Here is a 13665-nt window from a genome sequence, read left to right on the forward strand (position 1 = left end):
AGGTTCTGGTAGGAGTTTGCTCTCTGAAATGCTGCCTGAAGTCAGCCAGTGTGCTGCTGCCCTCTACAGACTCCAGGGGAGAGTGCAAGCCACACGGGCTTGTACAGACACGTCCTCAGACGGGCCATGTTTATACAATCCTTTTTATGCAACCAAAGAAGGCATTTCAGTTAATTACAGGAGAGCTTGCTCTTTCCTCCTTAATAAACCACAAACTGCAAAAGAAAAAAAAAAGGGTCGTAGAAGAGCACCTGTGCGTGTCAGACAGACTGGTGGTAGGTGTTGCTGTTTCTTGGCTTCAGAAAAAGGAGTCCCAAATTGTGAAAGAGGTTGGGATAGGAGAGGAGCTGCTCAGACAGACAGTGTGCAGTGCTCTTGTCTGTGCGCTGGGAAACAGCCAATGGTAAAAGGGTAAATAAAGGGATAGTAAGCGAATCAGGGCAGGAGCCAGGTAGGTTGGTTTTGAATGTATTCTTCTTGCAGAGGTAGCTGTAACGGCCTCCCAAGGTGCTCTGAGACATAAGGTGATGCCCAGGATTTCAGACAGGTATCAAAACCCAGTTCAAGACAAGAGGCGAGGATGTAAAGAGTGCAGTTTCTCCAGGGTTAAATTGGAGTCATTGGGTGGTTGGGCAGTGCGCTAGTGCTTGGAAGAGAGCACCCTTAATTCTCTGAACCACAAGTCTGAAACTAGCTCAGGCCTCGTCTGTAAGCCCCAGAGGTCATTTCTTTTCTGCTACATGGTAATGGCCATTGGTGATATGTCCCTACATTTAGATGAATTACAAAGACCAGCCACTCTTATTAAATACTCTTCATGTAATCAATGAGAAAGCAACCAATCCAGGTTGATTCCACTACTGCATAAAAACTAGGAAGCTTAATTGAGATTCAGACGGGGACTAGTCTCCAAGTGTACTTGAATTTCAGCTCTGTTGAATTCCATCAGCAAACAGCTTTTGAATGGCTGCTGTGTATCAGTTGCCCTGGTTCACAGTATAGACTAGACAGGAAACTCTGGGAGGACAGGACCCAGACTGTGTAACACATCACAGCCACATGGTATTTGTGAAATGACCATGTGGATGAGTGAATGAGGATGAACACCAGGACTGCAACAATAACTAAAACCTCCCCCTTCCCACAGAGAGGTCAGTCTCTCCTAGAAGTAGTGGCATGTAATGAACAGTTTACTGAAAGAAGATCTAGTGAGTCAAACAAGAACACTGAAACTACTGAGAGAGTTCAGGATCATCTGGAGAAGAGTCGTCCATTCAGAAAGAGGGGACCCACAGCAGTATAACGTGGAGCTCGCATTTAATGAGTGTGAAGGGCACACCTCTTTTCACCAGGCAGAGATGAGAAAAGGCTGTTCAAAGCAAGAACAGTAATGAGTAAAGGTGAAGCGCCCAGAATGTACATTCCAGAGCCCTGGGAATGATAAACAAGCTCCAAGGTGGCCAATATATGGGACCCATGAGATAAGATGGGGCAGATAAGGAACTGACCTTGAATGCCAGACTGCCATGGTCCTGCAGGATTTAGTGAATGGAAAGCAGCAGGACTGGGGGGGGGGGGGGGGGTTGTGGGCAGCACTGCTCCAGGAAGGGTTATGGCAGCTGCCTGCGGAGGGAGCAGACCTGAGAGGACTGCATGGGTAAGCTGAGGCAGAGGAAGGTGAGCGCTGCACCTGGGGCTTCCGCAGCAGACCACACTACTAGAAATAGACGTCTCCTAGGGGAAACAAAGGGGGAGGTTTGACTCTGGAGACTTTGACCTTGGATGCTTTCTTAATTTGAAAAACCAGAGTAACAGATCCTTGGGGGTCCCCGAGGTAGGCATAGGATTCGAGGGTTAGCCCCAGAGTCACCCATTCGGCAATGATAAGGCTTGTTTTTATTATGTTGGCTTTCTCCACACTGAGAAATATATCAGAAAGTCCCCCCTCCCCCTAATTCCAATCTTTACCATGCTATTTCTGCCTTGTGCCCTCTGAAGAAACAGATTTGATTTCACAACCTGTTGGACTAAAAACACAGCATACTAATCATAACACCATATTCTGCGAGGGCAGATTTGACTACCCAGTACAACATATTTCAATACGAAATATTCTGTATACAAGTCCAATGCCATGCTCATAGAAACAAGGAGAACATGGAAACACAGCGACTTACGACAGATTATGTCCCACACATAATCTATCCAAAACAACAACAACAACATACTCTATGGTTACACAGAGATAGAAAAAGACACAAAGCCACAGAAACTGGGCATGTGCTCACGGAGGAACTCATAATCCCTTTTATCTGGGGTCCGGGGTCGGGCTGCTCTAGATGCTGCTTTGCGAGTTACTGTGGATTGCACTGCCATGGGGAAAGGAGCCCTGAGCTGACTGACGGCTGGACTATTGCACTTTCTATTACTGACCCCGAATGATACCTCCACCCTTCTGTTCCCCGTCAGCAATGGCTTTCTCACAAGGCAAATCCCAGCCACACTCCGAAACTCCGGGAGCCCGGACTAAAGCTAAGATCAAAGAGCAGCTTAAGGCCTGGATGAATAGAGTAGGGTGGAGAGTGTGTGCGTGTGCGTGTGCGTGTGCATGTGTGTGTGTGTGTGTGTGTGTGCCACCTTCCCTCTTGTACCTACTGGAACCTAAGCTCTTCTCAGTGGCTTTTCACTTTCTACTGTACACACACCCCTTCCACTGCCCCTCTCGTCTGGACAGCCTGCAGATTGAGGCTGTGATTTGAAATTATGCGTTGACTTCAAATAAAACTAATAGAAACAGGAGAGTGGGATACTCCATAGTGTGTTCCAAGAACAGAGACTTGAAGCTAGAAGGAGCCTTGTAGGGCCTTCTAATCTAAGCCCTTTATTTTGCAGATGAGGAAACTGAAGCCCAGAGAGGTGAAGTGAGGTGCCCAAAGCCACACAGCAAGTTGCAGGCACAGCTAGTACCGTAGCTCAAGTCTCCTGACTCCCAGTCCAGTGCTCTTCCCATTACTCCACGGGTCCTGTCTCTAAGCGTCCTGACAAATGCTAGAACGGTAAACCTCCACTAGTATTTTTTCCAGACCATGTTAGAACTCTAAGGGGGGAAAAGGATGCTTTCTTGGATAATGTCAGCCATACGTAGCTCAAGCTGTCTAAAGTTCTGGGACAGGGTCTTTTTATACAGCCAACAGAGTCCAAATGTGGTGCTGTTTGCTTGGCCCATATGCTTTCATGTGTTCCCAGTTAGGCCATTACTGGAGGGAAAAAAACAAGAATCAGCTTGTTTTAAAACAAGGGACATACTGGACTCCCTCCCATCCCCCTTCAGAAAAAAAAAAATCAAGTTATCTTTAACAGATTCTAAAAATGCCTTTTCCCAAATATGCAGTCAGTTCCTTCAAAGGGCCCTTTGTTTATTCTCAGGAAGAAACCCAAGACAGCTGAAAACCAGAAGGCATCTGAGGAGAATGAGATTACTCAGCCGGGTGGATCCAGCGCCAAGCCGGGCCTTCCCTGCCTGAACTTTGAAGCTGTTTTGTCTCCAGCCCTCATCCACTCAACACATTCACTGACAAACTCTCACGCTCACACCGGGTCGTCTGATTGTGAGTACACCAGTGAGGTGATGGTGTCTTCCCAGCGCTTGGCATGGTGCTTCTCCCCCCCCCGCGCACCCGCGCACCCCCCCCCCCCCCCCCCCGCCCACCCGCCCCAGGGTTCTGGCTGTTTTGCATTCAGAGCAAGCTGTTTCCATTTGGTCTTCCCGAGTAGCCAAGAGTAGCATGCCACCCACCATTTTGATCCAGCCAGCATCTATATTTTCTAAACCAGAGTATCTTTTCAAGCCAGGTGACCAGGCATTTGGCCCTGAAATGCTGATTAATTACATGGGCCCCATTCTCTTTCATGAGTAGCTCACAAAAAGAAGCGATATTGCTGCTTTCCGATTGTTCTTGCTCGCAGTAAAGGCCCTTCTACCGTTACTAAATGGAACAACCAAATATGGACCTCAGAAGGCCAGCGAGACACAAGGAAACAACCCTTTCCAAATTACATAACCCAAGTCAGATTTGCATTAGTTCTTGGAGTCTCATGTAGCTTGGCTGAATGTCGGTCTTTCCAGTTTTTAATTCATTTTGAAGTGGTTAAAGGGTAGCACACATTTACAGAAGACAAGAGAATGGCTTCCAAGAATCCAAAAGCCACCCAGACTTCACATAGCCAATAAGAATTCAGGTTAAAAATATTTTTTAATTAAAACAACTGCCTATGGGCTAAATTTGGCAGTGGGCACTTAATGAGAGTCGTCACTATTGAAATCACTTCTTTGCTGTTTATTTTTGCCATCTCACTAATCTAGAAGTCTCTTCTGAATTCTATTTTAAGAAAGTTGATAAATCACGTTAGGAGGCTGTTTCTCGTTTCTCAAGTGTAACCCAGTACTTGAGAGAGGAACACATGTGTTGACAATACCAAACCGAAAAAGTATTCCTTTTAGCTTCAAGATGCCCAACAACTCTTCTGAACTGATCTCTCCACAGGGTGTCTGGTAACAGGCAGAGAGTTGGCATAATGGAGTGAGTTAAATATACCAAGAAAGCTTTATTCCCCAAAAGGGCTCCATTTATCCTGTTCCTCAAAGACAAAATTCAAAAAAAAAAAAAAAATCTCCATTAGGAAATGAAATTCCAAATCCCTTGCTGTTATTTTTCTCGCAGAACAAATGTAAAATTCTGCAAGGAGGACAAAGGGTGAAGCTGGGAGAGTCCCTCCCCCACCCACTTTGCCATCATAGCCTCTAGACAGAGGATGTGAGCTAGGGCAGGGGTTGGGCTGCAGCCACACTCCAGCTGTCACTGGAAAATGGAAAGAAAATGAGATCCAAGTCACTAAGTGCCACGTGATCTGTACAGTCAAACTTGTGGCTTCTTTTGGGGGGTGGGGGGGCGGCGGAAGCAGGGACTTTATCCTGTGGACCATCATCATAGTCATGTCCTTGGACTTTCTTGCCCGGAAGTCTCCAGCCTAATAGTAATTACAGGAAGAACTTGAAAATAGCATGGCACAGTGCCCCGCAGACTTGTGCACGCTGCCCCTGCAGACCAGGAAGGTGTCTTTCCCTCTGGTAGAAGGCATGGCGTCTTGGTGTGTACACCCTCATCACTTGGCTTCCCGCCACACCTCTGGGGAGATTGTAGAGGACGGCCCAGAGATCTGGTCCATCCAAATAATGCCGTACTGAATAGAAAACCCACTGTGCTTCACGTACAGTATTGTAAGCATCCTCTGGCGAGGCCGTGCTTGCCCTTCTTGCCTGGCATATGTAGAAGGAGCAAGACGGTGTTGTCACTACAGACCCTATGGAAGGAAGCCCGCAGAGCGGAGCTCAGTGGGGTGTGTGAATACAGTTGGAAGGAGTCCGAAGTGGGAGGAGACACTTCATCTCAGCTGTCTAGAAAGTCACTTTGATTTTGCCATTAAGATGTGTAAGTCTTCTCCACACCGACCTGTTGTTGAAACCGATTATACTTCTCTCCAAACATATTTGGATTGTAGTTTGTCCTGATTTGAGCCTACACTTAGAGGAAGATTGTTTTTAGGAAAGATTCACAGAAATCTGTCCATTTGGAGGTTGCTTGAGAGAAGACAGGAAAGGAGTTTATTTTAAGCTGTTAAATTTTTTGGATGCTCTTCTTGCATTCAAGAGAATTTTTTTTTTTACTTTCAAATGTCATTCTTACCATAGATTAATTTAAAAGCCTAATTTCTTTAAGGTAAAATATTCAGTTCCTATTTAGAATGAACAGATTTGGGGCATTTAAAAATAGTGCCCTTGACTTGTTAGTCTCTTTAACTTCAGGAACATTCTACCAGTATGTGGTGTTCAAGCTTTCACAAGTGCTTGAATTTTCATAGCACCTTTTTATTTTGTTGTGTGCTTAGCAAAATTATTCTTAGTCATGACTTAATGCCCAGTTCCTGTCCGTCAGCATGATTCTTCCCAATTTACAGATGAGAGAGCTGAGAAAACTGACACCTGACTGAGGAAGGATTTGCCTGCAGTTCACTCACGTGGGTGCTGACGAGCGCTTACGAATCTGCTCTTATTCTGAGCATCCAGAACTCTCTGTTCAAAGCGCGCGCAAAGATGGTATTCCTAGCTATAAACAGGCATCTTGGAAGTGTGTGGCTACTCATAATGGTGATGTGGTTCAAAACCACAGTAGATAAATCACCCCCACAGAAGAGAAGTCAGCTCTGTTGTAACTAGGAAAGGTGACAAGCCACGGTGCTTTTGCATATACTCGTGTAGAGATGATCAGCCCCGTGCCCTAAATCATCAATTGGCCATATAGCCTCTGTGCTGCGGCACTGTCGCCTTGGCCAAAGATCCTAGTGATCTCCAAAAGCAGAAGTAGCACAGTCGATTGCTTTCCTTCAGCGAGATGCTGCTGTTATCTTGCCACAGAAATGCATGCTGTTTGGCGATGCACTCCCCAACACAATCTCCTCAGCACTATTTCCATTACCACAGAGCTTGTCACCTCTACAGCACTTCTGAAAGCATAATGGTAAACAAATTCAGATGACGATAATAGAAGGCATTAAGATGAATTGGGGAATAGAAAGGGGGCAAGAGCCCTAGGTGTTTGATAGCGCAGTCAGCCCACCAAACAGTCTGTATACGCACTGAGCCCAGCTCAGTCCTGAAACAGGACAAAATGGAGTCAGTAGAGCAGACGATGTCCTCCATATGAAAAGCCTGTCCTGACAACTAGCAAGCTGTAGCACGTCCCAGTCAGACTCATGCGATAGACGCAGCCAAAACTTTTACTTGCATATTCCTTCCCTCTTGTTTGCCCCCCAGATAAGGCTCCCATGAAGGGGGAAGCACATCTCCCTTTGGTGGTCCTCCCTGCTCCTGCGGGAGATCTGCATTAGTTTCTTTCCTAAGAAGCTGACATCCATGGTCACTTACCTTCCAGTGTTTTTGTGCTGGACTCATCAGACTGTCTGGGTTTTGTGTCCTTGCCAACATGCATTTATTCATTAACAGTTTTTATTTATTTTTAATTTAACCTTTACACATTACCAAACTGTTGCGTGGGTGGGTTTAAGTTTAGCTGTGTAGGTAGCATGGTGCTGCTGAGGCCTCCTGCTGTCCAGGAGACTGTGGGCTCTTCCTTTCCTGGCTCCTGCCTGCTGCCATCTTCCCTGGCCTCCTCTCTCTCTCTCTCTCTCTCTCTCTCTCTCTCTCTCTCTCTCTCTCTCTCTCTCTCTCTCTCTCTCTCTCTTCCCTTCACTCATCCAAGGCCCTGTGATTAAATTTTTAGTACACTTGGATCATTTTGAACTTTTAAGCAATTTCTGGGAGAACAAAACAAAGAGGATTTTTATGGCAAACTCCATTAATGCCACATTAAGGCTGACATTTTAATTACCCCCAAGTCAGGAAATGCAAAGTTCAGGTTCCCACAGCAACAGAAACTGTCCCCTTGAGTGCCGAGCGAGCACAGCGTCCCGGCAGGCTTTCATTCCGTGGTTACACAACACCCAGCCCCGGCATGTGGACATTGTTACTAGCCATGTCTGTGCGGAGGGGCAGCCTCTACCCTTTGTGGCTCACCGTGACTCCAGTTGAGGCTATGAGCCGTTAGTGCCCCTCCCCAAACCATCTCTGCGCATTACCCTGTAACGGAAGACATGCTCTACATGTGCACGCAGACAGGATTAAAGTTGCTGTGGGGACATTAACTCTGGTTTCCGGACTTCCGTGCCAGTCACATTGAAACCATAATGTTGTAATTTTTGGCATGTAATAAATGTGCATTTCATGTACACAGACAGAAAGAAGCATAAAATGTATTTTAAAGAGCAATTAATTACTAACTTTGTGATTAAAAACCATTTGGTGCGTGTTCCTTCCCATTTAGCGTCAGCTGCTGGTCTTAGCCAGGCCTAATAGATGACATACTGTGTCCCATCCTGGATCTCAGATGTACTTACTGTATGTTCCTGTTCTTCTAGATAATTAATTCCTTAGTAACGCTGTAGGGGAAAAACAAAATGGAAGGAATATGCAAGCATGTAAATAGGGTAAGGGAGACTTTGAAGGAAATGATTCATTTCTGCAAATAAACCTCTGAGTCCCTGATAAAGAGCCAGAAATCTGCTAAGTGGGTGTAGACAAAGGTTCCTGGCCACCTTGGAGCATCTGGTCCTGGGCCGTAAGAACAACTTGAAAGCAGATTTTCCCTCATGAATTCCAGGCTTGCCCAGTGGAGGAGTGACTTTCCTAACTCCTTAGGCTTCAGAATTTAAAGGTTACTTTATTCTCTAATGACCAGAGTGTATTTTCAAAATGGGGTGTGTGGGGGGCGGGTAGGGAATTCAGGTAAAAGGTGGGCTTTGCAAAAGAGCCCCTCATTTAGAGCATAGTGTTTTCTCCCTCTGTATATTAATCTGGTTGACCCATTTGTGTTAGAGAAGGGCGTGTCTCAAAAGAACTGAACAAGTTTGTGAGTAAAAGGGATCGTTAGCAATACGCTGTGGCAGGTCTTTGAAAATCAAGTGCTTGGGTACATAATGGAAATCAGGAGACATAAAAATTGTACTGGAAAGGTGTGTGTGTGGCTTAAACCCCAGCACAGCCTTCGGGGTGGGGGGCATGCTCATTGAAGACCCTCCTGCTATTCACTCATTCTCTCCTGTCATGCATTCCGTTTTTTGCTCAGTTTGGTTGCATATGGTATTTAACCTTTAAGAAAGAAACTCCAGTCTTTCAGGGCTCTGATTTGCTGTACTTGGGCTGTCTCTAAGTGTGAATGTATGTCTGTGTGAGTGAAAACTGCTCAGGCAAGTTTGAAGGTCTCTCTGGCAAATTTGACTGCGTGTTCAGAAAGTTTCCAGTCGGAAAGCTGATTCAGTAGAAAACCTTCCAAAACCTTCCTGAGGCACCTGTTCACATGGAAAGAGTGGATTACTGTTGGAGGTGCTCAGAAGGCAGTGTTTGTAACTGAAGATCTCTGCTCTGCCAAAAAAATGAAAACCATTTTGGCCCCAGAAAACCTCTATAAATGTTCGAAATGTATAATCAAACAAAGACTTCATTTGGATTCTGATGCGTGTATCTCAGCAGATGTGTCTAAACTAACTGGAATCCCACGGGGGCAGCTGAACTGGATTTTGGTATGTCTTGATAACTGAAAGAGTTATTCTTAGACTTTGGAAGGACAAAAATGGTCCATCTGTGAAGAACCGTAATAGAGACATGGCAAAAAACAGCACCCTCTGACAGAGTTATTTATGGAATTTAGGACAAGTTGGACAATCCTGAAAACATTTTGGGGTCACACTAATTTGCGGGAGAAATGCAGCCAGAAAGAGAAGAGAGATAACAACCACAGATAGTTACTATGCCATGGCTTGGCTAATTAATTTTCTAATCAATTAGGTATCAATTAAGTAGTAAATAGAGCACCTGTAATGTAAGTAGGTGCTGTGTCTGCCTCCGGGGTTCTGTCTCCTCCAAGCCCTATAAGGAACTGAGTGTTTATCTTCTTTTCCTTCCTAACAGTGGAAACTGATCTTCTGCTAGTCTATTAACCAAGTACATGTGGATTTCATTTCTTCAAGAGTCTTTCCCTTTTTAAAAAGTCACCTTCCTACCTATGAGTTAGTTAACACAGGATGTCTTTGGGACTATTTTTATTACCTTTTATACCCTCTTATTCAGAGATTTTAATGCTGAGTGCAGCACTTCCACATTACAAAGCCAGTTGTTTGCTTATTTGTTTTGTCTTGCTCAAATTTTCTAGAGTTAGTATTTATTGTGCTTGGGAATCATACTTTTTCTTCTTAAGACATCTTTGTCGTCTCTTTCCTCGCACTCACTGAACGTGGTACTGACTCTTTAGAGTCAGTCTGCTTCTGCGAGAACTTACTGGGAACAGCAGCCTCAGGACTGCTCACCAGCCAGTTGACTAGATAGATGTGTTGAAGGCGGAGGGCCTTTGGCCAGGTGTCATCCAGGAGGTAGTTTTACCAGCTGGGCTCCAGGGCTTGGAGACGTAGAGTCTTGTAAAGAGAAGCAGATGCAATCATAAAGGACTGCCCTACAGGGTGGCTGAAAATGCATCCCAGCACCATGACCCTCGGCATCCATTCATTTGCTCAGCCTTTGTGTATAGAATACATGTATGTGCCCATGTGTTGCTTTACTGAGTCCTGTGGGTACCCAAAGGTAAAAACAGAGTTGGCCACCAACAGTGTTAAAACTTAGTCTATGTCTTCAAGTCACCATTATCTTAGAATTCAGAATGGTTATGAAATACACTATAATCCATTAACATCTAGTTAAGTTTATTGAAGAGTTTCCAATTGACCTCTTTTGAAAAGTGAATAAAATTTCATTGACTGTGAGGCATTCGGGTAAAGTAGGATGAGTTTGCAGTCTAATTCAAGACTTAAAAATTCTCAGGAAAGGTTTAAAGGGACTTTTCACCATCAAAACTCTGCTTAGGGCAGGTCTAACTTAGCCACCAGTATGTGGAGCATACAGGGATGGGAGAGGCTACTTGCAGAAAGGAGAACGCTAAGAGGCAGGAGGAGTGGAAACCGAGGGAGCAGACAGAGATAAAGGGGGGCACTCCGGAAGACAACTGCTACTAAGTATGAGATGGGAAATTATCCGAGATAACACCACCAAGATACCCAAGCCAGAAGACTGAGGGATCCGGGCCTGCTGGATCAGGTCTACAGTCCTAACCACTCAGGAGGCTACTGCAGGAAGATCACAAGTTCAAGACCTGCCCTGGCTACAAAGCAAGTTCAAGGTCAGTCTGGTCATCTTATCAAGTCTCTTTTTCAAATCAACAAAACAGAAATCCAAACAAACAAGTAAGCAAGCCAATGAAGACCACAGAAGAAGAAAAGAAACATGGCTGAGATGCAGCTAAGTGGTAGAGGCTTGCATAGGATGCACAGGGCCCGGGGTTCCATCCCCAGCAAGGGAGGGGTGGACTTAGGAAAACAGAGTAGAGCACAAAGCCTGAAACACAGGGGTATTCCCACTGTAAACAGAACATCGAGTTACAAACGGGGTCCTAGATTACAGTAGAAATAGTGGAAATTAGGGGCAGGAAACCTTTTGGCCAAGAGGCCATAATTTATGCCATAAATACAGCAGTAAACTTCAAAGAAGACTTTGTTGAAAGAAAAAAAAGGGGAAATAGAACCTGGGGAATGTTTACATTGAGTGATAAGAAGAGAACAAGGAATCTTCAAAGAAGGGGAAAAAAAGATCTGAGAGATAGGAGGAAACCAGGAGAGTTGTGGGATCATGGGGAGGGGAGGGGTCAGCCACAGACAGCAGGGAGGCAGGGATCTGGGCAAAGGTCACCTCAGAGTGGGTGTCATGAGGACAGAATCAGGTGTCTGTCTGTCTGTCTGTCTGTCTGTCTGTCTGTCTCTCTCTCTCTCTCTCTCTCTCTCTCTCACACACACACACACACACACACACACACACACACACACACACACTATGATACAGAGGTGTTCATAAACAAACAAGATAAATGGTAAAGCAACATTTGCAAACAGCTTTTTAAAAGAAATTTAATGATTTAAAGACTGACAAGTAACTCAAAGATGGGATTGTGAGTATTTTTAAGATGCCAGAGTGCCAAGGCCTTTTAGAAACGGGGGTAGGGGGTGTGGAGTGGGGTGGTAGGGTGGAGGTATGAAGAAAGACTCCCATAAACAGGTACAGTGAGAAGGAATTAGATCCCATCCACAGGACAGTGCAGATAAGAAGATGTGACAGGAACTAGAGGCCAGATGAATCAGTGACCATTGGACTGGTTCTTTACCCGCCTCTTTCTTTTCCTTTTGCTTAATGAGAGCAAATGTTTTGTAAGTGTCATTGGATATGTCCTGTGAGAGCTTCACTGATACCCACTTCATCTGAGGACAAGTATCAGATACTCGGAGTCATTAGATTTTCTAACTATGCTATTTAGAGGGCCCTGTCCTGTGTCTTCCTCTCCTGACAGACCCCGTACAAATGTCCGTATAGTTACTTGTAGTAGCACACACTCCTCTGTATCAAACATCATGAGGCATCCTCAGCTTCATTTCTGGGGGCCAAAGAGGATTAAACCTGGCCACTTAGAGTATTTGCTTTCTTTAATAGCTAAAATTTCAAAAGCCTTTGCCATCTGGACACACAGTATCTGACATTGCTTCTACTTCAGGATGGTGATCTGGAACCAAGTTAATCAAATATTGCATTGCTATTAAATTACCTGCAAAACTAAATGAAAAGTATTTTATCATCACTGGAAATTATTTAAACAACCACGAGAAAGAATCTTGAACATTCTTCACAATTTCACAAGGCAGAATGACTTCACACTTGATAGTAAATTGGCCATAAGAAGGTTTTCCTGTCTTCCCCAATCCCTCCTGCTTATCTAGCCCGAGCCACCTCAGCATTATTCCTGTTTTCACCTTTATGTCAGGGTCAGAAATCAGGGCATATGGACATTTTAAGGACACCTGGTAGAACACCAGTTAAGAAATCTCAAGATGTGATCACCAGATTAACTGAACCATCTAATCACTTGCTGTCTCTACTCTCTCCGTCCCCTGGCCAGGAATTGGATGGAAGGGAGGTAGTGGAACTCTAGCCTATGAGTGCAGTTTGCATGCTTTCAAGTACTGCCCTCTGCCTTGTTTCCTTGTATGCACAGCATCTGTGCCATCCATTATTGTAAAGAAAGAAGAGGTAGAGTGCTGGACATAAAGCTCCCTAAAGTGTCAGCACTGGAGAGACAGCCAGCCAACCCTCAGGGGTTTTGACCACCAACTGATAGCTGCTCCTCTTCCTGAGCTTCTTCTGTTATTTCTATTTCTATTTTTATTTTTTGACACATGGTCTCATAGCCCAGGATAGATTCGAACTTGGGATCTTTCTGCCTTCTCCTCTGGAGTGTGAGTGTCACAGACAGGCGCTACTGTGCTCAGTGTCAGTTTAGATGTCTTAAATTATGATGACAGTTATATCAGGGGCCCATACTTACTGAGTGAGAACCACTGAAACTCAAAATCCTCAATTTGTAGGAGGAGAAGAAATCCCGCCACCCTCTCCTTGTCCTTTCTGGACTCAGGCCTCTTGTGGACCAGGAAGCCTCTCCACTGATTTCTTTGCCTTTTTTTTTTCTTTTAATCTCTACATTGTTGATTTACTTTCCTAAAAATGAAAGAGGACTAATATTTAGTAAGCATCCAGTCTGTGTCAAATACATTGTCATAGCATTCTTATAAATACCACATTTTGTAGATAAGGACGTTCTCTGGTGCTCAGAAAAGTTTTAAACAAAAGCCTTCTGGACACTTTCTCCTTGGTGTGAGGAAGGGTTAGAACATTCCAGTAGAGTTGGATGATAAAGTTATCCAACCAAGTTCTTTGTGCTGCATTCTCATCATGGGGGTTTTCAAATGATGGAGAAGGAAATGTAGTGCTTCACTGTCTCCCTCAGATGTCAAGTCTGCACATGCCCCATGTAAGTTTTCCATGTCCAAATACATGAAGAGAACAGAAACCAAACCTTAAAACAGACCGACCATTGTTCTTCCACATCAGAGAGCCTTTTGCAAAGA

At 44.7% G+C, this 13665-nt stretch overlaps 1 protein-coding gene across 50 annotated transcripts in view; it reads left to right on the plus strand.

Annotated features, from left to right (window-relative positions):
- Positions 1 to 13665, plus strand: part of Zbtb20 (zinc finger and BTB domain containing 20) — a 775725-nt gene that overhangs the window by 707809 nt on the left and 54251 nt on the right. For 31 of the 50 annotated variants that reach the window (XM_076549383.1, XM_076549412.1, XM_015994641.3 and 28 more), the window contains one exon: positions 3427 to 3608. In XM_076549383.1, coding sequence (XP_076405498.1) covers positions 3427 to 3608 — 182 coding nt within the window. Of the gene's footprint in view, positions 1 to 2892; positions 3057 to 3426; positions 3609 to 13665 lie in introns of all 50 variants that reach the window. The other 19 variants (XM_006975752.4, XM_076549395.1, XM_076549397.1 and 16 more) reach the window with 1 other exon arrangement.

This window comes from Peromyscus maniculatus, chromosome 12 (genome assembly GCF_049852395.1).
Source record: "Peromyscus maniculatus bairdii isolate BWxNUB_F1_BW_parent chromosome 12, HU_Pman_BW_mat_3.1, whole genome shotgun sequence".
Taxonomy (NCBI): domain Eukaryota; kingdom Metazoa; phylum Chordata; class Mammalia; order Rodentia; family Cricetidae; genus Peromyscus; species Peromyscus maniculatus.